Below are 12,595 nucleotides of genomic sequence, written 5' to 3' on the forward strand. Positions count from 1 at the left end.
ATCCAGATCCCAATAGCACGCAGCATATGGAACATTGTTTTGTTACAGATGATAAGCTTCATCATGTTAACCATTGGGGGCAAGAGAACACAAGTTTGCGCGAGGGAGTTCATGTAGTGATTGGGCGTGGGAAGTAGATTTTTAAACATAGTCCTTCAACTTCTCAATTCTCAAACCCAATATGTAGTCTCTCGTACTGCTTTCGGGTGGTTTTCGTCCAATCTCAATACAGTGTTGGCCAAAACTTGAATGTCTTTTGGGTTTGACCGCCACGTCACCATCCAAGTCACACAGAGTGACCCTAAATCCCACCTCTCTCCCGCACCCTCTCTCGCTCGTTCCCCTTCTCACACCAAGCGGAAGAACACAGGGCAAGGTGAGCCAAGTACAGAGAGTACATGCGTCCTAATGACCAGCGTGCCGCAGCGTACTTGACGACAAGGACTGTGGTGACGGTGGAGGACGAAGAAGAAGCGGTGGCGATGGAGGTGGAAGAAGCGGTGGCGATGGATGTAAGGGCGCCGGAGCCAGGACACCGTAGTATGCCAATCGATCTGGACTCCGGCGAGAAACGAGAGACGGTTGTCCAGCACAAGGACAAGAAGAAGGCCAAGGGCACCCGTCGCTCCAACTGCCTCCAGGGTCGCCGGGGCTAAGATTTGAGATTACTGTGTCGGATTAACCTCAAATTCCCAGTCCCCTTGTACTCAATCCGGATCGGGATCCTCAAATCCATCGCTACTAGGAACTCTACTAGAAATTCATGATGATGCTATGATCACTCCTATGGCTATTTACTCGATTCCCCATTCCCCTAATTAATGCAGATCAAATCTAAACGCAGATCGAATGCGCAACAGTAAGCGAGGAGGTAAAAAAGTGCTTACTGCCATTGTCGAAGTGCTGCCAATGATGTTGCGGATGCTGGTGAAGGAGGCCGGTGGTCGCCTTGCTGTTCTTCGATCCGCTGAACGCCGTTGCCGCCGGTGAGAGTGGGAGTGGAAAAAGAGTGGTGCGGGAAGGGCAATTATTGCTAGCGCTCGGAGAGAATAATGCACAAAGTGCACCCAACACACCAAAGACTCAGGCATTTATGCAAACACCTGCTGGCGCGGCAAGGAAAGCGGCGTCAACAACTCTTCCTAGTTCCAACTTGTTATGGATAAATTAGCAATCTTTTGATTGGTTTAATTCAAAAATAAATCATGATAATGACATTTTGCAAGTACTCAATGGCTCTGGCGTTTTTCTGCCGGTGTCTCTAGTGGCATGATCTTCCTACCCAACTTATGCTATGCCGACGACTACACCCTGGTCATCACGTCGTCCCCATAACCGGACATCTCACTGCTACCCTGCTCCGTGTGCTCTACTGCTCGCTCCCCCAACTTGCTCCCTGCCATGCACGATGAGTTCACCGCACTCGTCGGCCATCACATAAGTGGACTGGTTAAAATTAGGCCATATTGAGTGTCAGAAATTTGACAAAACGGAAACAAATCAACGTTTGGTCTAAATATCGGCACTCATATTAATTCCTACAAATCAAACACAACCTTGTGGTCGTACATCAAACTGCACCAATACAATTTGTAACCAAGAGTTATGAAAAAAAACTAAATATCGACGGAAAATTTTGGCATGGCTTTTGCTAAAATAAGATCATATTGAATGCCACAAATTCGATGTAATGGTGAAACAAATAGAAGTTTCGTCAAAATATTGGCACTCATATTAATTCCTGCAAATCAAACTCCATGTATATACTTGTCTAACATCACCTAATTAACTCCAATACACTTGTCGAGAATTTATCAAACACATTAGATGCCTAGCATTTTTTTGAAACATTGGCACATCGAACAACACCAATATAATTTGTAACAAATATCGAACGGCACCAATATACTTGTCTAGAATTTTGTCGAACACCTAACTCAATGAATGTGCAAAAAATGGTCAATACCTAGATGGTGGTGGAGGAGGCGTGACGGTGTTGGAGAAGAAGGTGGAGAGGGGTGAGCTGCAACGATGCAAAGGGCCAGGGTGCACGGCCGCCATGGCGGGGCAGCGGAGGTGGAGTTCGGGGTGCGAGGGCGGGGCGGCGACGCAGAGCGACGAAGGTGGAGTTCGGGGAGGACGACGACAATGGCAAGGGAGGCTCACATGGGATCCAGAAACGAGAGAAAGAAGGTGAGAGGGTGGATTGAAATTCGAATGACCACCCAAAGTCCTATGTACTGGATTTGGGTTTCCACGTGGAGGCGCTGCAAATGGCCTGCCACCCCTAAGTTAGCTGTGGCGGGCATGATAAGACGTCCGCCACCCTGAAGTGTCAGGGTTTCAAACGGAAACCACCGCATGCCACACACAATATCATATTTTTGAATATTTTGAACTTCAAACTTTTTCATCGTCGTCTTTGTATATTTTTCATATACATGAGGAGCAATTTTGATATACAAGTTTCACATTTTCCAAATACAGGATTTTTTTTTTACATTTTGATGTCTATTTGTCCAAACACATAGTACATTATTTTTATACACCAGAATATTTTTTATATAGACTTTTAAAATTTTAAAATACATAATTAATATTTTAAATTAGGTTTTTTATGTCTACTTTTTCTGTAAACATTAGGATTTTTTTGATTACAGTAGGTACATTTCGTATATACATGTTTAGCATTTTACGAATTCATGATTAACATCTCTTACACATATATATTTTGATTTTTTCTTTTTCACACGCATTCTATATTTTTTTTATACATCAAGATCATTTTGTATATACACGTTTCATTTCCAAATACATGATTAACATTTTAGGAATCTTATATTTTTCAGACACATTGTATATCTTTCGTATACATTGCAAACATTTCTTTTATACACATTTAACATTTTTAAACAATTTCAAAAATTAAATTACTTTTATTTTCGCTTTTTCAATATGCATTGTGAATTTATTGTATACATCAAATTGTTTTTTCTATACACATCTAACTTTTTAATGCATGATTAACGTTTTTAACTTTCTATATAAATTTATTTTTATAATATACATATTCAGAGTTTAGAAATACATTCAAAATTTAAGTAAAATTAAACAAAATAAGAATGCAAAAAGGTAATAAAACTGAAAAAAAATGCGTGGAAGGTCTGTGTCCGCGCTCTAGCGGCTGCTTGAAGTGAGAGTCATAGTGTCTCGCTTCAAGCGAGACATGGGCTGTGTCTCAAAAAAAAAAACAGAAAGCGAGACATGGGCTCACCCGCTGGTCTCACCTGACATGTCCTGCAGTGTGTACGCCTATGGGCCGGGTGAAGAATGTTTCTTGATAGGTCGTTCTTCAGTCTCGTCGCTAATGCGTTCCGTTTTTCTATTTTTTTCGTTCTTGTTTTTCATTGATTTTCTTATTTCTTCATCATTTTTACTTTGTTATCCGTCGGTTTTCTTCATCTTATTCTATTTTTACCGATTTTTTATTTTCTTTCATTTTTCTTCGGTTTTCTGTTGTTCCTTTCTCCATACTTATTGTTTTCTTTTCTTTCTTATTTTATTTATTTTATTCCTTTTTTGGTTTCTTGCTTAGTTTTCTTTGTTTTTCTTTTCTTTTTTTTTTTGTTTTTTTTGTTGTTCTTCGTTTGCTTATGGGTTTTCCGCTTTTCTTCCTATCTGGGATGTTTCTCTTGTCTACTTCTTCTGTTTCTTCGGTTTGCACCGTTTTCTTTGTTTTGCCTTCTTCAACACATGTCTATATTTTCAATACACATTTTATGTATACAATAGGAACATGTTTAAAATACATGATTAACATTTTAAATAATAATTATGTTTGATGACTATTTTTTTCATACATACTGCATAATTTTGGTATATATCAGGACCATTCTCTAATGCATGTTTGAATTTTTCAAAATATATGTTCTTATGTTATAGTTTAATACACTACATTTTTCATAAATATCAGGAACATTTGTATTCATGTTTAAATTTTTTGAAATAGATGATTGTCATTATTAATATTTTGTGGTTGATGATTTAAGATTTTCATATACATTGTACATTTGTGGTATATTAGGAACATTTTTCCATACAAGTTTAACATTTTTAAGTATATGATGAACTTTTTTATGCATAATTAAGATTTTTTTCAATTCCTTGATTAACACTTTTTAAATACAAGATCAACTTTTTTCATACACATTCGTAAATAGTAGAACCAATTAATGTTTTTCCTCTGTGATTATTAAATTAAATAAAAAGGAAAACTCTTTAATTGCTATGCATTGTGCACTTTAGTTGCTAACAAGATAAGCATCTATGCATTGTGCACTTTAGTTGCTAAACTCTTTAATGCATTTAGCACCTCATCTAAGCATCAATGCATTGGAAGTAGCCTTACATTTCCGACGCCTTTGCTATTCGTGTGGACGTCAAGACCAATGGAGCAAGCATGAGTTGGCAACGCAAGCTCAGTGCAACGGCGGTGTGCCGGGCTGCCGATGGTCGATCGATCTTGTCCGTCTCGTATATGCTTGCGTCTATAATGAAGAAAAAAAAAACATGGTCAGCACTATTGACTCTAGCTATATCATCCACACGTCTTAGAGACCTTGTAGATAGACAATCCGACTCCCGACGTTATTGCGGTCCTAGTCCAAGATTCCAGAACGCAAGTGGCAATGCAAAGAATAGTCGTCAGTTTCGTGTGCCTCCATTTTCCAATTGTTTGGCAAGGACGTACGTACTTATCTGTCAATGCTTCTTGCATCCTCGGCCTCCCATTCTCTTCTTCTTTATCTTTAAGCTTGCATTTCTCTCATGTAAGAAATGGCTACGAAAATTTGGTCGATTCTGGATCATTAACCAGAAATATCACCATATAATTTCTCTTCTTTTCTCGCCATAGTCCCTTCTCTTGCTCACCCTCTTCTCCATTGGTACTAACCGGAAATATCTGCCTTTGGAAGGGCCCTCTCCAGTTTAGTCAAGGGTAATGGTTTCTCTGTTCCTCTATCCTTTTGCTTGATTTGCGTCTAAGAACCTGCTAGCTGCTTCCATTTTCTTTTGGTTTTCTTCGCTCGTTTGATTTTCATCTTGCTGTGTTTGTTGACGTCATGAAACTAATTACTCTTTTGAAGGTTATTACTTTGCCAATGGTAACAATATGGATTTTATATCCTCTTAATTAGCTAATTTGCTGCTGCTCTTGCCACAAACAAATGAAGATGGTGCTAGTGCTATGCACCTCATCAAGTAGGTCAATATGAGATTTTCAATCCTGACATAACAATACCTGAGCTTCTGAGTCAGAGTACATGTAAGAAGAACAAGGTATACCAACATATTTATTCTTTTTTTTAATCATAAAAAATTCTTTGTGAAAGTTATGCATATATACAACGTTTCTGCTTATCTGACACAATTTCTGTGTTATTAAGATTATTGGGACATGAAGGCTCGTCTTAGCAGCCAGCCGGAGATATAGGGTACTATGGCGAGCAATTTACAGAACAAAAGTCCACTGACACGGGAGTTTCCACTCGAGTTCTTACAAAGTATTACGAATAACTTTTCTGAGGACCGCATAATTGGCGAGGGTGGGTTTGCAGTAGTTTACAAGGTGCGATTTTTAATTACATTTTATATTTTCTTACCTGATCTGCTACTGCGAACTTCAAGTACCCATGTGCCACATGAAGAACAAATACTTAACAGGGAGTATTGGACAATGGGGAAGAGATTGCCCTGAAAAAGCTTACTCACACAGGGACTGAAGACACAAAATTTGCAGATGAGTTCAATAACATTGTTAGGGCGCGTCATCAAAATATTGTACAGTATGTTGGCTACTGCTATCATCCAGGTAGATGGATTGAGCACAATCAACAATATGTTTTTGGTCATGAGCCAACAAGAATTCTCTGCTTTGAATATTTGCACGGTGGAGACCTTGGGAGACACCTTTCTGGTATAACCCGCTACTAAGACTATCTTATTTTGCATGAAAAGAAACATTAATTATACCTAGTTTAAGACCTTTTTCAATCTCTCAATTGATGCCTTTGAATATGTTCCATGTTTATTTCAGCAGAAGAGCAGCCATGCGGACTTGATTGGCAGACATGCTACAAAATAATTCGGGGAGTGTGTGCAGGTTTGAAGTATCTTCATAGCGTAGATATTTACCATCTAGACTTAAAGCCAGCAAATATATTGCTGGACAACAACATGATGCCGAAAATAGGAGATTTTGGTATATCAAGAGTCTTACCTTCATCAAAAACCATTACCACCAAACCAGGAACATTGATAGGGACAATGTGAGTTGGTGCCTTATGAGAAGTAACAATTCCAATATAATGTGTTGAAACTTAATTGTGGATACGATACCATGCAGGGGATTCATGCCACCAGAATATATTGACAAACAAGAAATCTCATCAAAATATGACATGTTCAGTTTGGGTGCTATACTCATACAAATAATGGCAGGACGCAAGAACTACTGCGATTGTGGAAGTGTTCCTTCTGAAAATTTCATTGATCTTGTAAGAAAAAAAGATCAAACTCATGAATACTCTTCTTTTCATAACATTATTTTCTGTCTTATTCTTTCTCGGTACATGTATGCCACATGCCAACATTTTGTTTGACTTTTTAGGTATGTGAAATATGGCGAAAAAAAGTACATCCAGCAATGTGGTCACACACATGGAAAGAAGTTAAGGCATGCATCAGAATAGCATTAAGATGTCTGGAGTATGACCGACATAAAAGGCCCACTATAAGAGAGGTCGTCGATGAGCTTAATAGGATCGATATTGAAGACATCGTTGATGAACTTGATAGGATTGATATTGACATTTCTTCAGTTAGAGATGAGGTATTGAATGAATAGTGATATTTTCGCACTAGCTATTGAGACATTTTTTTAAGAAACAATAAAACTACATAGTGAAAATCATTATTTTTGCACATTAAAGTATTATGGTTTCTAGGGGGGTTATAGATGTAGTCTCTCCCTTACTGTTTATATGGCTTGCACATATTTCTTGAACATCAATTTGACCAATGAAATATGGTCAAAATGTGCAAGCCTTATTTACCGGAAGAGGGGGTAAGTAAGAGGATAGTTGGATCACTACAAATTTCTCGGCACAACATTTTCGTTGATGACTAAATCGTGAAAAGTTATCCAGGCCAACCAAAATATATCAAATATAGCAAAAATATTTGTCCACATTTGCCACCTAATTATTTTGTGGATACAGCGCTAGTAAGTTTGTTCCATGCAGCAACTTCCAAGCAGTCACTGATCACTGAAATCTGGTTTACGTTCCTCTAAAAAATATTGTTCTAGTATAGTATACATAATTTCACAAAATACTGCTTAATCAGAGGCTTCTACGAACATGGACTAAACCCTCTATAATGAATTTTGTTTGTAGGCTATTAACTTACAAAGCAGGGTGGCATTGGCCTATAACCATTACAAGAACTCAGGTAAGTATCTCCATTGATGCAAGATTTTTGCTTTGTTCTCATATTTAGTAACCTCGCACTTTTGGATATGGATCAATGGTGCGGACTCAAAATAGTCTCCTTGGTAAGGTGACATGTTGCTTTTAAGTGCCGAGCTAGAGTGCCGCTTTTAGTTGGTTACCAATCTCCGTAACTAGATGATACCCCGTGCATTGTTGTGAGACTTTTTGCCTTCTTAAGCAGCTTCAAGGAAAAGTGTGATGGAGTGAAATAAAATTAACAACTAAAGATCCAATCAAACATTGATATTTATGTTGAACGAATACAATTTGGTATAAACTTACAAAGACATAGCACACTATGGCATTCCTGCCTTTAATAATCAAGTTAGCTTTGTAAAATCATTGAAATAATTCGAGTGCACTTGGTTGGCCTGTAGTGACTTCAATAGAGGCATTTTTTTTGCGGGATAAACTTCTGATCTATTCATCTTCAATCATGGTAGTATAACAAATACTAGAAATAATAAAAATTACATCCAGATCCGTAGACCTTCTATCGACGACTACAAGCACTGAAGCGAGCCGAAGGCGCGCCGCTGTCATCGCCCCTCCCTCGCCGGAGCCGGGCAAACCTTATTGTAGTAACAGTCGGGAAGTCGTCGTGCTAAGGCCACATAGAACCAACGCACCAGAACAGCAACCGCCGCCGATGAAGAGTGTAGATAAGAAGGATCCAACCTGAAGACGCACGAACAAAGACGAATGACGAACAGATCCGAGCAAATCCACCAAAGACAGATCCATCGGAGACACACCTCCACACGCCCACCGACGATGCTAGACGCATCACCGGAACAGGGGCTAGGCGGGGAGAACTTTATTCCATCGACAGGGAGTCGCCGCCGTCTCGCCTTCCTGAGTAGGACACAAACCCTAACAAACCTCGAAAAAAGATCTAAAAACGGAGCCCTCCCGCCGGCAAGTGCCGGGATCCACTCCGCCCTCGTGGACCTAAGGCCACGGGAGACGGGACGGACCGACGCTGGCGCCGGCGGGAGACAGAGGAACCCTAGCTTTTTGGGTAGGCGGCGGCTGGCTAGGACGTCTCTTCAATAGAGGCATTTATTCACCTGGACGCAAATTTCAAAGCTAGTGTAGCCAAGTAGTAACCACTGAAAAGGAAATATGGATATATGGCCATATGATATGAGAGGGTAAAGTGAAATAAAATGCGAGCATCAGAACTATACCTAATTTATTTCGGTACGAAGATTTCAAACAGTCTTAAATCAAGGAAGCCCAACCCTCCATGTACCATAACAATTATACTTTGTTGTTCCGATTTAGGAAATCAGATAACACTATCCGACAACAGTCCAAAAGACCAACCAATGAGCATGCATTGCATTACGACATTCACTCATCTATGAACATAATTATGGAAGTGTTGGCAGTAGATAGTCCACAATCCTATATATGGAAGTAAGCACCAACATGCCGAGTGGATTCCAATTTCGGTCTGCCCTGCACCACCTGTAGCCTGTAGGAACAGAGTAAGACCACGTGTAGCCTGTAGGCGATTTAGTGATGGATTAAGGGGCACCCATCACAAATTCACGATCACCAGGGCATTCACCTGATCAACGATTCAACAAAAAGCAACATAATACACCCTCTATTTTATAATGTAAGATGTTTTTTGACACTACTATATTATGAGACGAAGGAGGTAGTAAATGAGGACACCACCAACCCAAGCATAGGAGATTGTAGGCAGCAATACCTGGGAGCGCTGGAGCTTGGAGAGCTAGTAGGAGCCGAGTAACGCGTACAACAACAGGGGCTGGAGAATCGAGACTTGGAGGAGGTGTGGACGGGGAATACGGTGTGAGGGGAATACGGTGTGAGAGGCGGGTGGGGGTCACGACGTGGGGTGATGGGCCTAAGGAAAATTTGTTGGAGTTGATGGCGACGACCATGCTCAGGGAGGTCGATGTTCACGCATCCTCCAAATTCCCACACGTTGGTGATAAATTCACCCGGAAATTTTAAAAGTGCCCGCGCGCGCTCATAAGAGAAAACGAGCGGCCGCGCTATCACTCGCATGCATGTGTACTTTTTTTTGTCTGCTAGTACATGTGATAAGACTGGTCACATCAGAAAAAAAGAACAGGTCTGTGTAATTATTTTGGGTTTTCAAAATTTTAAAAAGCCATATCTTTCAAACCGCGCGTCGAAATTTAAATCCGTTTTCACCATTGGATTCCTCGCGGCGATATCTTTCAAACTAGATCCCGCATGGATATGTTTCGACGAATTCTTTTCTATGCCAACTTTGATGCTATATGGTGCAACTTTAGTACTGCATTGTGCAACTTTAGTATTGTATTGTGCAACTTTTTTTCAAAACCAATTTTTGGAGCTGTATGAGCCAAATTCCTTTGTGCTTGCAACCTAGCAACCATGACAACCTGATGTGCAACTAGTCTACTGCCCGACCAATTACCTAGTAGTTGATGTGCAACCCTTCTCCCTACTCGTGATCTCGTGGATGTATAGTTTTTCAATATTTGCGCACTCTGCCCCACCTCCACTAGCAACGATATGTGCAATTTAGTCTGTTGTTAAAGCCAACTGTCTATTTAGTCGATGTGCAACTCCTTACCTCTTCCTACTTGTGAATATGTAGTTTTAGTTGGCAAGGGCAACAAACGGGGTTGCATATAGTTTGCTACGCAGCTGGCCGGGGCAACATACAAGGTTGCACATCTCGAAAGTTGTACACCTCACTAGCAGGGGTGGTTTGGACTAGGTGCTAGCAGGAAAATCACACATTTAGGAAAAGTTGCACATCACTGTTAGATAGTTGGCCATGATAGTATCCGAAGTTACACATTCACTACTAGGCAGTTGGCCGATGCAACAAATAGTGAAAGCACATCCACGGGCATGAGGACTGTTGCACATCAACTGCTAGGTAGTTGGCTAGGACAATAGACGAAGTTGCACATCTCACTAGAAATAAATAGTTTGGGGGTGGAGGTGCCATTAGTAACAATTGCATTCACGGGTAGGCGGGAAGTTGCACAACCACTGTCAGCTAGTAGCACATTAACTCCTAAGTAGTTGCACAAAATGAGGGACTAAATTGCACAAAAAAATTCACCGAAACATGCCCATGCGGGATCTAGTTTCAAAGAGCACGTCACAAGGGTTCCAAAAGTGAAAACGGATCTTAATTTCGACTGCGGTTTGAAAGTTATAGTTTTTTAAAATTTGTAAATCGTGAATTAAATGATAGAAAACCATCCACGCATATGAAGTAAAAAAGGACACAGTCGGATGCATGTGGACCATTTAATACACATGTTGGTGGGCTATTTCCTGCTTAACTAGTTGGGACCAGGGAATCTTTCCTAATCAAAGACAATGGGACAAACACTTACCAAAAACTACCGGCTGCCACGGAGCGCTAGCGAGCCAACGGCTGCTCGCTAGACGCGTCCTAAATTCATGGGGTCTGAGCGAAGTTCCACATGAGTTTCCTTGATCAGTAAAGAGACACGACTAGACATGGCTCTCGCGAACCCACCTGCGCGGTCGGCTCCGCCGCCCGATCTCCCTTCTCCGGCCTCCCCTGCACCTGCCCGGTCCAGATCCGGCATCCTCTCCATGCCGTCTTGCAGCCCACGTGCTTCTCCTCGCAGGGTGGCACCAAGGCTGCTCATCCACGACCTCGGTCCACATCTGCTCCTTGAAAATACCCCCAGAAGGGAGAGCGACACTGAAGACGTTGTCATCATCTGATCCGGGAGACCCAGATCTAGGGTCCCCCACCTCGAAGCAGGCAGGGCAAGGTGACGACGATTGCAACAATGATGTGTTCGACAAGAAAACGATGCCTAAGACGCTACCATCGTCCGCCATGACAAAAATCGGCACGGTTTTCATCAACAGTCACGCCACTCAGAATCAGCAGCTGGTTGAATCCGCGTGGAGCCGCAACATGGACGCATGCGCAGCCGCCAGAACATCGGCAAGGAACTCGATCATCCCTCACCAGTCCCTCAACGCGCTGTCGGCTGGCCACGAGCCAGACCGACGACTGGTTTGTGAGGGAATCATATCCATTAAACACTACCGCCAACCATCGCCAGAGTAGGCCATGGAGGCAAAAGCCGCCGTCGCACAACCAAGGGATGCTGCCCTGGCCGCCGTGCACAATCTCCTCGCTGGCAGCGCCCTACCTGTGACTAGCTGCCCCGGCACCTTCGGTACCGGGCCACCGCCATGGTAATCAACGCCAGCGGCAGCAGTAGAAGGAGGGTTCAAGATCAGCGACTTCTGGCGGTGCTAGGGTTGGTCCCTTGACGTCACCCTAGGAAGCGACGCAGAGGTACATGTGGGTGGAGGAGGGGATCGAGTGGAGGTCTGGAGGAGGGTAGCGGCGGGAGGAGGAAGAGATTGGGAGGAGTAGGAGGAGGTGTAACGCCATGGTCATAGCCACCGGTTCCCGGCCAAAATGCCTGGTTGGATGTAGACTATCCCCATAGACCAAAACTAGTATTTTCTGCGTACTTTGTACTTACTCATACGCACCCGGGAGCAACTTCTCTGTCGGTCACCCATCCTCAAATCGCTCCAAAGCCAAGCATGCTTAACTTTGGAGTTCTTTGTGGATGAGTTCACGGAAAATAAGGAATTCCTTATGGATATCAGTATTCTATCATTCCTATTAAGTCAGGCTCTCACATACACCTCCAGTAGAAGCAACCGACGTCTTCGTCGGCCCATCAGGAACATTCCCTCTTGGCACAAGTATTTGCGTCTAGTCCGGCACTTGTCTCATGATGTGTACCACAACAGACCACATGCCCACGCACCTGACCCACACATGTTCGTTTAACCATGAGGGTTGGCTCTGATACCAATTGTAATACCCCGGTCATAGCCACCGGTTCTCGACCATTATGCCTAGCGGGATCTTGACAATAATCCTCAACAGACCAACACTAGTCTTTTTTGTGAACTTTGTCCTCACCCATACACACCTGGCAACTTTCTGGTCAGTCAGCATCCTCAAATCGCTCCAAAGCCAAGCA

General features: G+C 42.2%; 1 protein-coding gene across 7 annotated transcripts in view; it reads left to right on the forward strand.

Moving 5' to 3' along the window:
- The first annotated feature begins 4,643 nt into the window (after positions 1-4,643).
- LOC109742810 (putative disease resistance RPP13-like protein 1) overlaps positions 4,644-12,595 on the forward strand; it is a 37,701-nt gene continuing 29,749 nt past the window's right edge. Inside the window, exons 1-8 of one of the 7 annotated variants that reach the window (XM_045229360.2) lie at positions 4,644-4,999; positions 5,148-5,340; positions 5,448-5,629; positions 5,725-5,977; positions 6,098-6,329; positions 6,407-6,557; positions 6,671-6,892; positions 7,458-7,512. In XM_045229360.2, the coding sequence (XP_045085295.1) occupies positions 5,501-5,629; positions 5,725-5,977; positions 6,098-6,329; positions 6,407-6,557; positions 6,671-6,892; positions 7,458-7,512 (1,042 nt within the window). In that variant the 5' untranslated portion in view covers positions 4,644-4,999; positions 5,148-5,340; positions 5,448-5,500. The remainder of the gene's footprint in view (positions 5,000-5,147; positions 5,341-5,447; positions 5,630-5,724; positions 5,978-6,097; positions 6,330-6,406; positions 6,558-6,670; positions 6,893-7,457; positions 7,513-12,595) is intronic. The other 6 variants (XM_045229362.2, XM_045229363.2, XM_045229364.2 and 3 more) reach the window with 6 other exon arrangements.

The sequence above is a fragment of the Aegilops tauschii genome, chromosome 5 (genome assembly GCF_002575655.3).
Source record: "Aegilops tauschii subsp. strangulata cultivar AL8/78 chromosome 5, Aet v6.0, whole genome shotgun sequence".
NCBI classification, from domain to species: Eukaryota; Viridiplantae; Streptophyta; class Magnoliopsida; order Poales; family Poaceae; genus Aegilops; species Aegilops tauschii.